At 38.7% G+C, this 18586-nt stretch overlaps 2 protein-coding genes across 4 annotated transcripts in view; one reads left to right on the forward strand and one right to left on the reverse strand.

The window, feature by feature from the left end:
• COPS2 (COP9 signalosome subunit 2) overlaps positions 1-18586 on the reverse strand; it is a 139918-nt gene that overhangs the window by 48997 nt on the left and 72335 nt on the right. The window lies entirely within an intron of this gene.
• GALK2 (galactokinase 2) overlaps positions 1-18586 on the forward strand; it is a 46605-nt gene that overhangs the window by 25683 nt on the left and 2336 nt on the right. The window contains exons 7-10 of one of the 3 annotated variants that reach the window (XM_030281221.4): positions 1073-1225; positions 2865-2951; positions 6085-6295; positions 13516-13717. In XM_030281221.4, coding sequence (XP_030137081.3) covers positions 1073-1225; positions 2865-2951; positions 6085-6295; positions 13516-13717 — 653 coding nt within the window. The remainder of the gene's footprint in view (positions 1-1072; positions 1226-2864; positions 2952-6084; positions 6296-13515; positions 13718-18586) is intronic. The other 2 variants (XM_002198585.7, XM_030281222.4) reach the window with 2 other exon arrangements.

Here is an 18586-nt window from a genome sequence, read left to right on the forward strand (position 1 = left end):
ATTCAACCTAAATAGCCATTTATGGCTACTGTCAGAATTGGGACACTAGACCAGCTTAGTGGTACATTCTGGTCTAATGTAGCAGATCTTAAAGGGTATATTTAAATGTAAGCAAGTCTGTCTGTCTAGATAGAATTCTGTGATGGGGTCCAGAATCTCAATGGCAGGGAGTAACACATATGCTGTACATAATGTACAATCAGATTTGTCATTGTTTATTTAGCACTCTAGCTGCTCAAGGGACTCTCTGAGGGTGAACAATGCCAAAACCAGTAAGATGTCCCTGCTTGCACAGTTACAGTCTATTCTAAGAAGCCAAAACAGGGCACATGATTTACAACTTATCCCAGTGAAAAACCAGATGTGAATTTAATCTCTTGATTACATTACATCCTGAATTATTTAATTAATGGATGCCTAACTTATTCCATGAAAAGGTCACAAATGTTGGGAACATCTTACGCAGCTTGTGTAAGCATGTGTGAGGCAAGGCAGTCTCTTATGTCAGAAAGGAGGAAACAGTAACTACATTCTTACACATAGTTTTATTTAGTTTCTTGGTTGGATTGTTTGTATGTACCATGATCACTGCCTCAAATCAGTCCTAAGATGTTGGTACCATACTGTACCTCAGGTACTGATCTCAATGTAGTGCAAAACGAGAGGACAGAGGGGGAGATGGACATTGATGAAGGGGCAGGGAATGCAAAGCCCCTTGTTTCTAGTGGCATGCACATTAGCTTCAGCCAGGCCTGGTACTTCTCTGCAGATCAAAGTGAAACTGTTGTCTTAAACAGGCAAGAAAAATAGTTCGGGTGGGGTTCTGTTAAAAAGTCAAAAGACTTAATGGAAACATTTTAAAATCCGGCTACAGGGAAGGGTTTGAAATGTGTGTGTAACTTGACCAATGAGGTTAAACCTCTTTTCTTGCTGTTTCATGTCAGTTTTCTTTCCTTAACTGTGCCTGGATTTTCAAGAGAAAAAACATGCAAATTTGCATTTGATTTATAGAACTAAGTGCACTGTTAGCTAGTAGTAAATTAAAACTAACCATTCATTTTTCTTTCAATAGGCCAAGTTGATAGAGTTCAGTCCACTGAGGGCAACTGATGTTAGACTTCCAAGTGGAGCAACGTTTGTTATTGCTAACAGTTGTGTTGAAATGAATAAAGCAGCAACTTCTCATTACAATATTAGGGTAATGGAGTGTCGGCTGGCTACAAAGGTAACATATGGCTTATGTCAAACGCTAATGAAACCTTCATCTAAATATGTGCTTTTTTCCACTTCTGACCAGTTGTGTCTTTAACACCTGGCTAGGTGCTACTCTTAGTACAATTTTTCTTTTCAGAACCAGACACTTCCATATGCAAGAAAAGAACTCCTGCTGAGCTTAATGGAAGTGCAAGAACTGTGTCCTTATATAGAAGATTATGTGATTTAGTTCTATTAAATTTATTTTTATTATATTTCAGTGGAGGAAATAAGTCTATTTTTGAGAAAAAAATACTCCCAGTTAATAATATAGACTGTTTCTAATTAAAGCTGAGTAATGACAAATAATGGAAAGCAACCAGTATGGTCACATGTTTATATGTACATATGGCAATAGATGAGTATTTTCTAGGACTTAGAGAGCATCCAAGCTAGTAGTTGAAGGCCTGGAAGTAATATTAGAAATACTGAATAGCAGCATGTATCTCAGTGTAAAGTTTAAAAACAGGCTTAAATGAAACCCCAACATTTAGGGTGTACTTCCAGTTTACAGCTTGAAATTATCTCTAAGATGTATGTAAATTGAACAGGGGAAATCTAAGTTCTGCTTTAATACTGGATTTTGTATGTTCAGGAATATGTAGATGTAGGGTTTGATTAGAGTTCTTTATGGGAAGATAGTTCATTTTTCTTTGATAAGAGTAAATGAGGAATGAGCATAAAGATTCACTGCAGTTGTACCCAACATAGGGTGCTGTGGGAAAGAACAGAATGTGGGTCACAAAGTGTAGAAGAAAGCTTTGAAAATGCAATGTGGAACTCCTTGCTACAGAACAAATATTAGACAAATATCTGATCAATATTCAAAAGTACTTTGAACATCTGTTGGCATCTTAATTCCATTAAAAATAACTTTTTACAAGTTTTAGTTAGTGCTAAAAAAATAGTTGAGGATCTGATCAGACACTGACAAAATATATTATAAAATAATGTGCTGAGATATTTTTGAGGAAGGAAGCTGGACTTCAGATGACTTTTTAAACAGGCTTTAAACTCAAGTATAAAAGGAATAATTGCATTTCAGTTGTATCTAAGACATGGTAAAAAAATAGAACCAATGACCACAGTTCAAGCTGTTGTCACTGAAGTTAGTAAGAAGATTTTTAAGCCATTAAGAAAATGAATATAAGAACCTGTCTATTTGTTAGTTCTGTTATAACTGATAAATCTCTAATTTGGGATTGCTAATTGACAAAATACATGTTTTTAACAGGAGCTTATTTTGTAAATTCTTTTTTTTTTTTTTTTTTTTTTGCATAAGAAATAGAGAGCCTTCACAGATAATCTGTTCTAAAAGGCACTAAAGGCACTGTACAATGAGTGCATTAAGCTGTGAGAGCTTTTGAAGTTATTGTTCCACATACCAGACTTTGTGAATTGAATCACAGTTTTCTAAATTGCTTTAAATTATTAGTCCTGTACAGTATACTGAAGTGGTAGTAAGGAAAGTAAGGTAGTAAGGAAACATCTTTTCTTTTACATTCCTGTTAGCTATGATGCAATCTCTAAAAATGTACTTTTAGCAGATGCTCGATTGTAAAGAGACTAACAAAATACACCTGTCTGTTTTTTAAACATATGCTACCCAGATGGAAAGCTGCACACACTATAAAAACACATTGAGCCAGGAAAAGACTGTCTTTAGGAAGAGGTCACAGTGGGGTGAAGGAGGGCAGGTATGTAAGTGGAAACAGGGAAGTCTTTTAAGCACTATTAAACTAATGGAACTATGAACTAACGTCCTGGGCCTTGCAATAATGCTTTATAAGAAATTCTCTTGTAAGTGCCTTAGGATAGGCTTCTTTTCCCCTTTTCTGCTTTAGATGATTCTAAAATTTCATACTACTTTACTGTGTAGGTAAAGATGCCTACAAAATATATCCCTGCTAGCATTAGTGTAGAACATTTTGCTAGAGTTCTTGATCATCCTGATAAATTATCTTTCTTAGATTCTGTTTCTTTGCCTTTCCTCTAGAGAATCATTCTTTTGCCTGTATCTCTTTCTCTTTCTCTATTCTTGCAGCAGCCTCTGAGTGCTCTCCTGCACTCTGTCACAGTGAGTTTCCAGTTTAAAGACGTTTCTGTTCTGCAGAGCACTCACGGTTCCACAGGGAGCCGACCTGTCCCTACCGCTCCGAGCTCCCCCTGCTTCAGCCTCAGCGTGGTGTGGGGCCAGCGGTGTCTGCAGCTGCAGAGCCACCAGCAGCTCCTGGGCACTGCTCAGATGGCATTATAGAAATGTTATGTGTAAGGAAGTGATGCTGCTATAAAAGTATTCCTGGACTTGCTCCTAGTCTGACTTTCTGATATTTATATTTGCCCCATCATTTACCAAGTATGTTTTCCTCTCAATTACTTACAGTTCTCCAGTATGCCTATGTTGAACAATAAAGAACAATAAAGCCCAAAGATTCTATATCCTGGCAGTTAAGAGCTGCTTGATGTCCATATCTTTAATCAATTTAGCCAGAGATAATCAAGAAAATATCCAACTGTGGGAGAAGTATTGGAATTAGTTTTTGTACATTAAAGAGATGGATTTTTTTTCCTGTTTCTGTTCCATGTCCATTACAATTCGAGCTGCTGCAGCTAAACTGTTTTCAAAAAATCATTTCTGTTTGCCCATAATATTTTTCCCAGTGCTGTTCGAATCAAAACTTTGCTAGAAGCAGGATAGACCTTTCCAGCAAAGCCATGCCTGCTGGCCTAACAGGATCAGTTGCCATTTGGAACATTTGACCTGTAAAACCCCAGTGTAGTTGGCATGCCTGAAATACAGCATCTCCCTTGAAGAAAGGGGAAGAGATGTGACAATGCATGTGGCATATTTCTGCAGGGGATTATTTATTAAAAAAGGAAGTAGAAAAAATGTTGTTGCCTTTTAGAATATTATTCGTAAATTCTATCTAACTCCTCATAATAAAGTCCAGGGGATGCTGAATATTGGGATTAAAGCATGAGGAAAATAATTTCTATTCATTTAGCATCTTGAAGAAGATATGCACCAACATACAATATATTTAAGTTAAATGAAGCAGTAATTTTTATTCTAACATAAGTAAGCTAAAATACAAATTACATAAAGGCTGTAGAGTTCTAGGTATTCAGAGCCTTTAAAAAGGAAGCCAGAAGTGACTTAACCAGTCTTTTACAGAAAAAAATTGTCTCACACTGATTTCTGCATTAGGCACTAAACAGTTCTGCTTCTTTCTCTACCACTGAACATATAAATTTGTATTTTAAATGGAAACAAAGTTATATGATTAGGATTTTGTTTGTCTCTGCTGAGCCTCACATAAATCCCAGCAAGTCACTAGATGGCACCAAAAGTAGTTAATTTTTAGATACTGCAATAAAGCAAAACTGGAAGGGCCCCTGTAAAAAAATCACTGTTGGAGGAGAGTAATAGATAGCTGGGCAACAGATCTGGTTAAATTTCATGCTGTAACTTTGCACAAAACAAAGCAAATACTTTTCAGATATGTATGTAAATCCCATGATTTTTTAACCCAGAAAATTAAATGGCTTAGCTGAATCAAGACAAATGATTTCAAAGCAATCTCAGTCCAAACCAGTGCTTATTGAAAAGAATAAAACACACTGGGTGGAATCTTGGCCTTGTTCATAAAAGGTTTGAATGCTGATTTGTATAGAAAAAGGATTTCATTCCCTGGTCTTTCTGTATGGTTTTAAACTCTTTCCAGACATACAGCATGATCTAGAAGTTTTAAACTCAATTTAAATGGTGCAGTACTGAACAAACACCATGTGCCTATGAACACAGTAAAGTGATGTTGCTGTATACCTGATAAACTTTGTTTTACTTTGTAATCTGTTTAAATTACAGGTGGTATTCAATGACCACTGACTATTCTTCTATAATTCATAACATCAAAATATTTCACCTTATGAGGAAAGCTGTTTTACCATTTTCATTCATGGGAGCATCAACACATATTTCAACCTTCCAGAGAAAAGCATGTTGGACATTCTGCCTTTCAGGATTCTAGTGTGTTGTAGTATGATTGTCAACTGCCAAAACATCACAAAGATACACAAAGCATGGTATCATTGCCAGGAGCGGGGAAAGCAGATCCATCTATAACTAAAGAATATCACAGCGACCATGCAGGAATGGAACAGATTCAGACCATTGCACCATTCCTGTAAAGGCTCAAAAGTTCCTTCAAATTGGATGTTAAAGAAGGTACTTAAATTTTACTTAAAACTCCAGAGACTGACAAAGGTTATGGTTATTCTCTCCATAAATCTTATGACCACTTTCATATTTTTAAGGCTATTACGAGAAAAGGGTGTTACGACAACATCAAATGTTCATCAGAAAATTCCAGGAGCATTTTGGTAATGTCAAACTGAAATGTTAGAGCAAATACTAATAGTATGGAAATAAACTTTTTAAGGACTTTTACTGTTACAACATCATAGCACTTGTATAAACAGTTGTCCAGATCAGATTGTAAAAGGTTAGTAAGAGCTCGAAGTAACAAAGTCCATGGAAGAGGATAAATCACTGATCTGATGTCACACAAATAATGCCAGTAGGGCTTTTACAGATAGTATCTCATTTGAGGGAAGAATACCTGTCATTCACAGACCTTTAATAATAAATATAAGTATTGACTACTCTGTACTGACAAAAAGTAGGTTTTGATGGTTCTCAATTACGAAGTGAAAAGAGAAAACGGGCCTTAAAGATACTTACGGACAACTGATAGTTTTAAACAGGAAAGCACAATATTTTCTGTTTCCTTTTTTTTTTAATTTTTTTTAAATTTTTTTTTATTTTAGCTTCTCTCAAAGTCAAAAGGCTTGGAGTGGAGAAAAATGTTGAGACTCCATGATGTGCAAACCGAGCTAAGAGTTAGCCTAGAGGAAATGCTGACCATTGTCGAGGAGGTATTACATCCTGAGCCTTACAGCGCAGAGGAAATTTGTAAATGCCTGGGAATTAGCCTGGAGGAGCTCCACTCTCAGATCCTTAGTCAAAACATGCAAGATGGTGAGCATATATGAAATGGTGGGGTTTACTGTACAATGTTTATATTATATAAAAATGTTACGCATTAATAAGTAGTGCAAGTGGAAGTCTTGCCAGAATACTTGGCTGGAATCTTGGTTGGGAAGTGAAAGAATTTATATCATCATCAATTGATATTTTCATTCTAACTTTTAATTTAAAATAGAGCAAACTTTGATTTTGATTGAACTGTTTCTAAAATGATGAAAATAGCAGATCACTTAACTAGTGTTTAAGACCAGCATAGATGGGCTTGTGGTTCTGTTCTTAACTGATAAATACATGATCACTTCTAAAACAAGAAGCAAGTCTCATTCTTTCCTGAGAAAGTTTCTGTCAGTATTATTTTTTTTTTTCCTTTTAGGAAGATGTTGGTGTAGATGAAAAATTTACTCTCTAAAGTGTTTCCCATGTGTTATTGTTTAGATTATACCACACAGTCATGAGCATTGTAATACATGAAATGTATTCTGGATTCATATAGTAGGGTTGCTAATAATACCAAATAACAGAGAATTTATGAAATTATTTTGTTGCTTTCATAACAGGTTTCCAATAGAGATCAGAATCTTTCTGTAAGAAATACACAGAATCCTTCTTCCTTGTTTCCGTTCTGTAGCATTAATACCTGTATTCTTTTGGAGCCAAATTACATCCTTATCAGCCCTTCCCAAGACTGCTTTCAGGAATGTGTACATTGGATGTACACAGATCTGTAACATATCTATCTATCCTGACACTTACCTAAATAATCTGTTCATCTGGAGTGATTGTAAATTTTATATATTAACCATGGACCAGGTCTTGAATCTTCAACCTGTTCTGCACCCCAGTGGTATCAGACAGTATTAGACTATCTTATTGTCTAATTACACGGCCAGAAGATACCAGGATGGAATAAGATATCTTAAACCAGCTCTTTGTCTCCATACCAAGAGTTCTGATAACTTTGTACTGTGTGTACATGAGGAATATATGAACCATGTACCTGCACTGTGCAGCATTTTCCTGGGAAACTGCAAGGTTGTAAATCTTACACAGTCCCTGCACTCTCCCCTTCATGAAGCAATGCAAGACTATTAACTTACAGATGTTTACACACCTTATACCTAGTTTATAAAACAAAATTCTATAGTTCTGCAAAATTGAGTTGCTTATACAGGTTATCTTGATTTTTTTTTTCAAAAAACAAAGTCTAGATGAAAAATTTAGACATAAAAGCCATAGAAGAAACTCAAAGGAAATTTTATACTGTAGCTCTGAATACCATTTGCAGATGTTTGCTGAACAGAGTCTCTTAAACTTGCATGACCATGATTTCATTTGATAAGACAAATTAAAAAGGATTATGCTGAAAGCCTTTTTGCACGTACAATAGAAAATTAAATAACAAATTTCTGTAAAGCATATAGAAGAAACAAGACAGACATACAAAGAATCTAAATCTGCTGGGTTTGTTACACACTATATAGATTACACATTATGTTGGCTTTGGAACACCAGAGGCTGTTTGAAGAAAACATTTTTCTTACTTCCCCTCTACTTTCCCACTCTAATTTAATGACAATGCCTGGCTTCTTCATGTGAGAGAGAAAACATACTGTCAAATAAGTAACCTCTTCAGAGGATTTCAGGTGTTGCTGAATTTCTTTGTTCAACATGCAAAACAAACTGTAACATTTAGGGGATTTTTTCGTGCCCAGGGAGTGTTACAAATACTCTTTTATATTGCCATTGTCTCATGTTTAAGGATCTAAAAGTGCTCTGTACATACTAATTTAGCTTAAAGTCCAGCTTCCCCTCCTCTACTCCTCCAGTGACAGTACTGTATACTTGCATAAAGTTTTATCAGTGTGTAAGGATGACCAGATAAAAACTCCACATCTCAAAGGAACAATCTATGGACTGGCTTTGCACAGCAACTCTGCATCCCTTTTACAGCAAGTATTCAAGGATTTCTGCTGTTCTCCACTTTACAGCCCATTTGTTCCCCACGTTTGGAGACGTACAGATGGTGTATATAGCCTTTCTAAACTTCTTGCAGTTGTTTCTTGGTCAGTTCAAAATTCTGAGTTTAAAGCTCCCTTGCAAATGTTTACACATGGATTGCACTTGTGGCTTCTGAACATCTCTAGAAAAATAATATTTATTACTTTCTAAGGTGCACTGTGCCATAATTTTGGCTTGGACTCGACTGCTTTACAGAACAGAGTGTGGTGATTGTGGGACATTAAGTATTTATAAGCTTCGCCACAAAAGGATATTATCCTGTAAAACATTGTATTTCTTTAACCATGAAATGTTTTTTCTTCTTAAATGATGTATTTTTAAACCCATTTTTCCTTTTCATATTAAAAAAATTAATCTGATTCTGATATTTTAATCAGAGAATGAAAATACCATGGGAGGAGTCCATCTATTTGCTGTGTGGATTTGACTGTTTAATTCCTATTTTTCCCCTGGAAAGAGAATTCTAAATCTGTGATGCAAATTCCACTGAGGTGCTTGAACAGCCATTCATGGGCATTGATGGTGACGTGAGTGCAGGAACAGTTTCCACACTCCCTGCACTGATGGGTATAGGTGAGGGGGTCTCGAGTGTTCTGTCAGGCAGCTCTGGGGTACAAAAAGCTTTCTCTGTGCATCAGTAGATGTCCTGCATGACCAGAATTACACCTCCAAACTGACAGACTTCAGAGCTCTGTCCAGTTTAAGGGTCCAGGTGCCTAGTTCAGCCTCACCCTGATCCATGTCACGGAGAAATTCTGGGACATACCACAGAAACAGAGATGTGGCTGCTCCAGGCAGATCCCATACCTGGAGGATGGGGGCTTCTGGGGTGTGCCACAGGTTACGTACAGACACTGAATAGTCCAGGTTAGTTGCAAAAGCCTTGTAAAGCCATCATTCCTCTGGAGAAAAAATCACTTTAAACCAGTAGTTATCATAATCTCAAAACAGGTGTCTGCTAAATGTGTCACCGAATCCAGCGATGACTCGTCCCCTGGTTTATTTTCAGAAAGCTGGATTGCAAACAGTTACTTGAGCAGTCCCAGTAGAGTAACTGTTCCCCACTTCAAGTAGGGGGTTCACAATCTGGCTCAAATTAAAGCCATCTGGCAGTATTTTCTTATACACATTATGAGCCAGAAACCTTCACCCTCATCATGTTCAATCAGCAGGATGCCTAACAGAGAAGGGTACTATTCCACGTGAGTAATGGTGCTAGAAACTGTCCCCTACACAACTGCATGTCCGTGAGTTTTTCCGGTTGTAAATTTCTGACAGTCCCATCAGCCATGTGTAGCTCATTAATCTCCAGTGAAATGTATCTTTAGAAGCTGCCAAAGCAACTAGAAAAAAATATATAGCCTGGAGAGGTTGGTCTTTAGCTAAAGGTCAGATAGAATTGTACAGGAAGCCTCTAAAGAAAGGAATCTGCTGAAGTTGAAGTTGTAACAAATAATAGGAGTTGCTGAGAAGCCACAACATTTACTTATACAGAAAAAAAATTCCTTTAAATGGACTGGACAGGTTTGCACTATTTTTGTAAAGCTAAAATTAAAAATATGACCATACAGTTGAAAATCCACAGTAAACATTTTTGTTATATTTAGTTAACCCACAATTATTTGGGTCTAATAGCCCAGATTTTTGTCTGTTAAAGGATTTTATAAGGATTTTGGACAAGTTTTCATTAACATTAGTCTGCTAGGTCACAGCAACTTGGAAGGTTCTTGCTGCAGTGCTATCTATTAGTGCCCTGGAAAATGGCACCATTCTTTCAAGGGCATCTGGTGGTTTGTAAGTGAACTGAATTTACCTGTTCATGGGTGACCTGACAGAAATCTTCTGCAGGAGTTCAGGAGTTCAGAGAACTTGAAGTAAATTGAAGTGGGAGAAACCAGGCCTTTATTGTAGTTGAGTGGATTAGGAAAGTACATTTACATTTCTGGTCTAATTAATTACCTAATTCCATACATTATAGTAGACTTGAGGATCCACATGCTTTTAAGAATCTGGCATTAGTTCCCTAACTCTGCTTTTTTGCTCTCCTTTAAGTACCACAGAGAAGACCATATAACCCAGTTCTGTTCAATCCTGCAAGGATTTCTTTGAGGGCTTCAGTTTTTCTTCTTTCAGAGCACTCCAGCCTTGGCTCAGATATAAACTAATCAGGCGTGGGCCCTTTGGTTTTGTTTCTTTTAACCGTGACAGAGTATGGCTTAGAAAACGAGTGGAGCCAATATACAAGCTGTGATGTAGCAAGCAGATTCTAATATAGATGTGACTTTTAGAAATATCATCTGTACTCTATCTCCAGTTAGGTGGAGAGGGTTTGTGTGGACTGCCCATCCAAACAGAAGAGATAGAAGAAGGTTTCCGTATTATCAGAGGCACTTAGTGTTGAAAGCTGAAAATACGTGAATAATTTCATTATTTTAGACTAAGACTTAAAGAGTACTGAGCTGTTTGTTGTCCTCAAGATAATCGTGCCTGAAAAGAAAACTGCCTGAGAAGAAAAGCAAGCTATAACAAAAATTTTTAAACACAAACATAATTTTTTTGAAATAAAATGCTGCCTGTAACAGACTACTAGCTAATGCCAGCATCCCAGCCTTTAACCAGTACTCATTTGGTAAACGTCTGCAAAGGAGTCTCCAAATAGCACACAGCCACTCTCTGCTGCCTGGAAGGAGCGTGTTCCCAGCCAGGGGAAGCTGTGTCAAGGTAGCAAATTTCCCCCTCCACTGAGAGGCTCTCCCAGAGCCAGCAGTGCCCAGGACACAGCTCAGCTCCCCTGGCTGGCAGCCAGAGCCCACCGCCCATTGTGGTTGCCAACTCCTAACATGACGAGCACAACACAGCCCCAGAGATTTTAAGGTAATCTGGCCAGTAGAGCATTGCTCTACCAAAGGGTGGTCTCCGAATCAATCACAGCCTTTGGCAAGTCTGTGGCCTGACAATTGAAACCAGACATGTTTTCAGTTCATTCTTTGGGTTACTACTGTTCGATGGTGATTTACAAGAGAGTGTGAGCTATGGCAATCTCTCACGCAACTTTAGATATTCCCTAAATGAATGCACATTTAGAAATCTCCTTGCTTTAAAACAATGCCTCATAAGAAAAGAATATTTAAAGAGAAACCATCCTTAAAAATGGGCCAAGCTGCTTTTCTTCAGCATTCAAAAATAGAGGGACTACTTTGTAAAACACAGTGCAACTAACTCCAGCAGCAACAAAATCAGAAACTAAAATATCTCTCCCTGTGTGATATTCTCAAGTCCATGGTTTTGGGGGGCACTCAATTTTCTCATTTCTGTCCTGGTTTGAAATGCTTTCAGAAAGCCTGTTCACAAGACAAACAGCACAGGGTTTCTCAGTAGTACACTGTATTGAATTACAAAATAAATAGGAGCAGAAGCAATATCAGCAGTAGCAGAACATTGCTATGTTAAATGTTTCTGTCTCATTTTAGACTACTTGTGTCTCAGCACTATTTTCAGCATTTACAGTTGTGAAATACTCTGGAGAAAAGAAAAGACATTATAGAGGTGCTGATGAAGTTTTAGTCTCTAAGCGTTGCTGCCTGGAGTGTACAACACGAGACACTTCATACGAGACCTAATTTTATTTCCAGTCTCTCAAGGAAGATTTCTACATGTATTTGCAAATGAGGATTGCTGAAAGTGTTAGAAGTGGTTCCATCAGTTGGAAGTCTCTACGGAACAGCCAAGTAGGAACTCTGTGGGACTGGATCAGACAGCAAGTTCTATTTTAAATACAGGGCTGGTCTTGTTTCTCCTTTTACCTCTATTTGAGTGTTTTATCAGCCATTTTAGAAAGCAAGAGAGACCAGGAGTTGAACTGAGGGAGAAAGTTCACTCTGAAGGAGAATTTACGTGTAGAAAGAAGATGAAGGATGTCCTGAAGTGCTCTGGCAAGGCTTTGCTGTGCTAAAATAAGGAAACAGTGCAGTAGGTGCTCCATATAGAGGTTAAAGTCCATTAATACTTACCACCCAAACAGCTCACACAAACCAATTTAGTCATAAATTAAATTATGTCATGCATGCTTCTGGTGAACAATACTTCCTAAATAGTAGCCATGGTATTAAAGCAAACATAACTATATTGGGAGAGGAAAACAATGAACTACAGCACAGGCTTGGAAACAGCAGATCAATTTTCAGATATTAGTTGCAAACCAAACCTTCCTGTAAATATGGGTGGCATGTGGTGTCTTTAACCACAGCCATCTCCTGCCTTTTATGCCCCATTATTCAGGCTTGATGGAGGTCTTTATGCTGACGACCACACAGGTTTGGACACCCCCTTGACCCTTCCCAGGAGAGCTGCTTTTTTATGGCACAATAGAAAAAATTTAGGCAAAATCCTTGCACTAGTCTTTAATCTTATCAGGTCAGTACTAATCAGTATCTCTCTGGGCTTGGCATCTCTTCCCATCCACACAGGCAGCACTAACATTTTGGCAAGTGTATTAAAAAGAAGTGTACCTGTACCAAAAATAAACCCTGAAAATCAAAGCGAAAGCACCTGTTCTCTTCACTGTACCTTTAATCCAGTATTAACTACAGTCACAGTGAGCCTGTATTGTTGAGGAAAAAAAAAAAAAAAAAGACAAAATTGGGTGGTGTTTTTTGTGGTTTGGTGGTTGTTTCCTTTCAAGCAAAGGTCCATCTGCACAGTTCCATAATTGCTGCAGATTTGGCCTGGAGCAGCCACACAAAGGCCCTGGGCCAGCAGGTGCTGCCTGACAGCTGCCTGCAGGGCACTGGGGACCCTCCAGGTGTTCTGCTGCTATTCTGCCTCTGTTCTGCTGCTATTTGAAAAGCTGAAAGCTTTAGATTAATGCCCTAATGCTGTCACTGCCAACCCTTAAAGCTTCTGCCTTGCCTCTGCAAAGTAAGTGGAGAGACTGAGCCTGTTCAGTGGCACAGGAAATAACCAGAGCATGTGCATGAAGCTGTCAAAGTGAAAAAAGATGTGTACACTGCATTTTGATAACCTCTAAACATGATTTGTTATTAGGGCTTTTAAAGAAGATGTAGGTGAATTTTTGCAGAAGACTTTCAGCCTAGAGAGTTCTCATATAAAGGATAAATTGCTAAAAAACCACAATTGTGTTATGTTTTTGCACGTTGCTTTTGTAGTAAATAATCAGTTTTCTTTTTGTTTAGTTTCCACCTTTAAGTTATACCAGCGTGCAAAGCACGTGTACAGTGAGGCTGCCAGAGTGCTGGAATTTCAGAAGATTTGCAGCGAAGCACCTGCCAACGCACTCCAGCTGCTGGGGGAATTAATGCAGCAGAGCCATATCAGCTGCAGGGAGATGTATGAGTGCAGCTGTCCTGAACTGGACCGCCTGGTCGACATCTGCCTGTAAGTTCTGACCACAAGGAAGAGTAATCGTCTGTGGAGAATACGGTTTGAATTGAGGAGAAAACATGACATCCTTGGCTATTGCAATCTTAAAATGAAAGTATTCTTGTCTCTTCTTACAAAATTAATCTCCTGCAGGGACATTACACGGTCAATTGTTTCCCTGCTGACATCTGTGTAATACTTTCAGATGAAAGCTACGGTTTATGGCTTTATTACAGATTTTGCTTTTGGACTGACTCATCGTCACAAGTGTTACGTTAGACTGCTGGCTACTCTTTTTTAAGTGCAGAAGAAGTCATAAGTGGTTTTCTTAAAGCATCATCTTACTTGTTCTATCTGAACTGTTACTTTTTCTCTATCTTTTAGAATTATAGTGCCATAGAATGATTTGGGTTTGAAGGGAACTTAAAGATCATCATGTTCCAACTCCCCTGCCATGGGCAGAGACACCTTGCACCAGACCAGACTGCTCAGAGCCCCATTCAAACTGGCCTTGAACACTTCCAGGGATGGGGCATCCACAGTTTCTCTAGGCAACCTATTCCAGTGCCTCACAACTCTCATATGAAAGAATTTCTTTCCAATATCTAATCTAATATACCTTTTTTGTGTTTCTTAACCATTCAGTACTGCTGTCACAGGAGTTCCAGGGCATAAACAAGCTGTTCTATAATCTTAAATTGTCTTGGAATTATAGTGAAATGTAGTGAAATGCCATTTGCATTTTTTCAATTAAAAAAAAGTTATCCGGAATATCAGATAGTTTGGACAGCATTTCACTGTTTAAGAAATAAGTGTGCTTACAGTTACAGCGGTTGGCACTCTGCTTCTCTGTGCTGTTTGAGCTTTCCACATATAATTAAGTCCCCAGCATTAATCTTTCAGCTGTGATCCCTTCCTAACTCAGTTTGGTCATAAGGAAACAATCTCAGTTCCAAAACACATTCCCTGAGTGCCATTTTGTCCCTTCTGTTCTCCCACACACAGGCTGTTGTGGTATCAGGCTGTTGTTTCCATGGCTCAGCTACAGGGGACGATGAGATCTGGTACAATAGTGTGTTAATGCACAAAGTAAAAACAAGCACTTAGTACTCACATCCTACACAGCATTTCATCCCTCCCACAGGGTCAGCATCAAACAATGTACACATTTCAGTCCTTCTTAATTTCTCTTTTTCTGGTATTTTTAATCACAGGACAGAACTTGATGCTAACTTTGATCTAAATTCAGTGCCTATAGAAGGAACTTATTGGTTGGTGATAATTTTAACAGTGGCTGTGGGAAATAAACAGTTTCCCAGCTGGGCTGTCCCACCTCTACTCCATCCCCGCCTCTGCTCCAGCCCCCCTGTCCCACCTGCTCCCCACAGTCCCATAATGGCTCCCTGGTGATGCCACTCTCCTAACTTGTGCCCCTAATTGTTCCTTCTTCTCCTTGGAGAAGGGTGTGCTTAGTTTGGGAAACTGCTCTAAGCCAGAGCATTACTGCCTTGCTAGAAGGGAAATGTGGGGAGACACAAGTGTTTGCAGGCCTGGGTTAAGAAATGTTTCACTGTCTTTTAGAAGCAGATATCCCATCCTCTCTCTACATATTTTCAGTCTTGAAGAAAAGAAACAGTTTCAATTTGAATTTTAAAAAATTAAATAATTAATACCTTACCACCTTTACTAGCTTTTTTTTAAAATTAACTGAGAAATTAGTCTGGCTTAGAATGAAGGTACGAATTTTACAAGCATGCAATTTACCATACACATTTTCTTCTGCACTCATGGATTTTTTTAAGTTGCAGTACCCATTTATCAGGCTTGTAAATCAATAGAGTACAAAACATGATTATTTAGGTGAGTCTGATTTCTTTTGCCGACAAGATGGAATGGCCTCCGAGGCAGAAAGCTACAAACCTAAAAACTGAATGGAAGGCTTCTGGACATTGACGGAGTATTTTGCATGTGGGATACATGTGCTGTTTTGTGCTAAAACACAAAGCAGCCTGATAGCCTGACAGACTGATAGCAACTGAGCAGAACAAGTTTTGATTCTTCTCTTGGGACCCAGTCCAGGGTGTAACTCTCAGGCTGTGTTCAGTTTATTGTATCACATAGAGACCACATCATACAATAAGCTGTGACAGTCACTCAGCAGGGCAGTTCCATCAGAGTTATCCCAGCTGCTCAAAGGGAACTGCTGATCTGTGAGAGGGGAGAACCATCTCCAGGGTCAGCTGAAAACAGAAACTGAGCTTTACTGAATTATCAAGGATCTTGGGCAATGAAGTCTTGATTCTGTGCAAGGCATCGGCACTGCCTGTTCTGAGGCACCCCTGGCAAGGCAGGAGCCTTACACTGACATCTGCATTGCTTTAGGTACAGTAGCTGCCCAGAGCTGCTGCCTCAGTCAGTGGCATCCAAGTGAAGGCACTCGGCAGACCTGAGGAACCCATTCTGACAGGGCCTGTTCTCAGAAAAGCTGGGAGGAAACTGTCCTGCCCTGTGCAGAGCAAAACAAGCAGGTACAACATGGCCAGATGTGCTCTGCAGTGTGCAGTTACCTGTGCCACGTTCCAGTAAAGCTGCAAGAGTGGCAGTGACAGCCTCTGGCAGCAGGAAGCTCAGCAGGGGAATGGAAATTGTGTTCCCCATTTGTGCTGAGCTCTGTGCTTCTATAGCAACACAGCTCCAGCCAGCTCAGGCAGGGGGACACTGGCTGGCAGGCAGGAGCACAGCCACAGCACCAAAAGGAAAGCAGCAGTTAGGATTTTTCTAAATTAAATTAAAATTCATCAGAGCCTTTCAGTTCCAGGGAGCAAAATACAAGTAGTAAAGGAAAAAAGTGATGTGTGTGTTCACATTACATCAGATTTCTGATTTTCTAGCAGAAGAGCCCACAGTATATGATGGGCAGAGCTAAGTACCACAGTGGAGTGTCATTCACATGGAATGATTTCAAATTTATATATTAAAACTATTTCATCTGGGGTTTTTTTTATTGTATTCTTTGCACAGAAACAAGTAAATTGTTTGTTCATTATTCTTTGCAGTCTTGTCCCACCAAAAATATTTTCTAAGAAATGCATCTTTCTTCTCTAGAAGTTTAGTATTAAATCTTTTTCTGATTCAGTAATTAGATTTCTAAAAGTGTATAGCTCTTCTGGGTGAATGCAGCTTAAGCCAGCATCTAATTTTTGGAAAAAAATCTGAACTTTTCTTAAATTGTACATTAAAAAACCTAAAGAACATAAAATCACTAGTCACTCCAGGAAGACTTGGCTGATGTGATTATAGAAATGGTCAGGAACTACATAAATTACATTCTTTATTCACGATGATATACAGCTGCCCTGTAACTTTCAAAAGCTTTTCCAAAAATACATTCCACAGAATTGCCTGAGTCTACTGCTGCTCTCTCCTTACAAGGTTTAAACTGTGAAGAATAATCTGCATATCCAGATGTTTTCTCTTTTGCCTAGACCTTTATGTTTTACTGCATAACCTCTGCCAAGAAAGAAAGGGATCCATACTTGCTGTGGTTTGTAGTGCTGAAAATTGTAACCATGAGTTGGTCAGTTGTTTTTTCCATTTTGCAAAGGTTGAAGACTTGTGCTTTCCCTAGCCCTCCTCATGCTCTAAGTAGCTGGTTTACCTGTTTGTCTTCTAAAGCAGGTAACACAGCAGATTTACTAAACAATTAAGGGAAAAAAAAATTGGATTTGAGCTCCTGAGTAAGTTAGGTGCTCTTGAAAATCTCTCAGTCCTTAGTGTTGCACATATGTACTTTCATTTTCTTATTTTCCATCTTTTGGTGCTATAAATCCTGATAAATTTTGTGTTTCCAGCCATGCCTCTTACATGACAGCCAGATGAATCCTCTCTGACCACTTTTAAAAGATACAGATTGTACATTACATCCAGGTATATTATGATAGCCAACACAATTCTGCATTTTATGAAGACTCTTACCACTTCCACTGATGATTTTCTTAAAGCTGCAGAGCCTGCAATCATGGCATAATTTGGAATTTCAACAAAGACAGAAATGCTTAAAGATGCTATTCAAATGCAAACTAAATTACAAAGCAGAATAAGTGCAATCCTCGCCATTTATATATTTAAATCTTACCATGTTAACTCCATGCTTCCCAAAAAGCTACTTCATAATTTTAAGTATTTCAAATTAACAATATTGCTCTAGGGGTTTTTTACCTCCTAAAGGCTCAGTTATTTTTAAAACTGACTACTACCATGTCTTGTCTATTGTTCCCATATACCAAACTATGGGATTTCCATTTTTACTCTCTCCTTTCATTCTTTTATTCTTTCCTTTGCTGCATATTTTTACTCATTAACGTATTTTTACTCATCAACAACCCCATAAGCTAATTCTCTTTGTGTCCAGTGAAGACTGGAACAAGATAGATAAACATTTTTCAGAAGCAAAGGCCAGAACCTGGGACTGGCAGCTGAGTGCCCCCAGCACTGGACTCCAGACACTTTATCCTCCTCCCGGCCTTCCCTGTCCATGAGCTGCAGCACGAGGCCGTTCCCATACATGAAATCCACACCTCCCCATCCACAAGGTTGTCTGTTCAGACTCCTCTCCAAAAAGATCCCAGTGCAAAGAGGAGCGTCTGGCCAGGAATCCCACTTTACCAGAGAGGTCCAGCTTAGTATTGAACTGATTAAAACTTTAATGAGGCAGTTCTAGACCTGTTCCAAAGACAACTTCCTTGTGTTTGATCTTAGTACATCCAAGGCACCACATCTCCCGCAGACACAGAATCAGGTGCTCCCTCCTGGATCCCTGCAGTACCAGGTACCCAGTTTTCAGATGGTGCAGCACTGCCCATCAGGTCCCTCAGCAGCCCCAGG

The sequence above is a fragment of the Taeniopygia guttata genome, chromosome 10 (genome assembly GCF_048771995.1).
Source record: "Taeniopygia guttata chromosome 10, bTaeGut7.mat, whole genome shotgun sequence".
Taxonomy (NCBI): Eukaryota; Metazoa; Chordata; class Aves; order Passeriformes; family Estrildidae; genus Taeniopygia; species Taeniopygia guttata.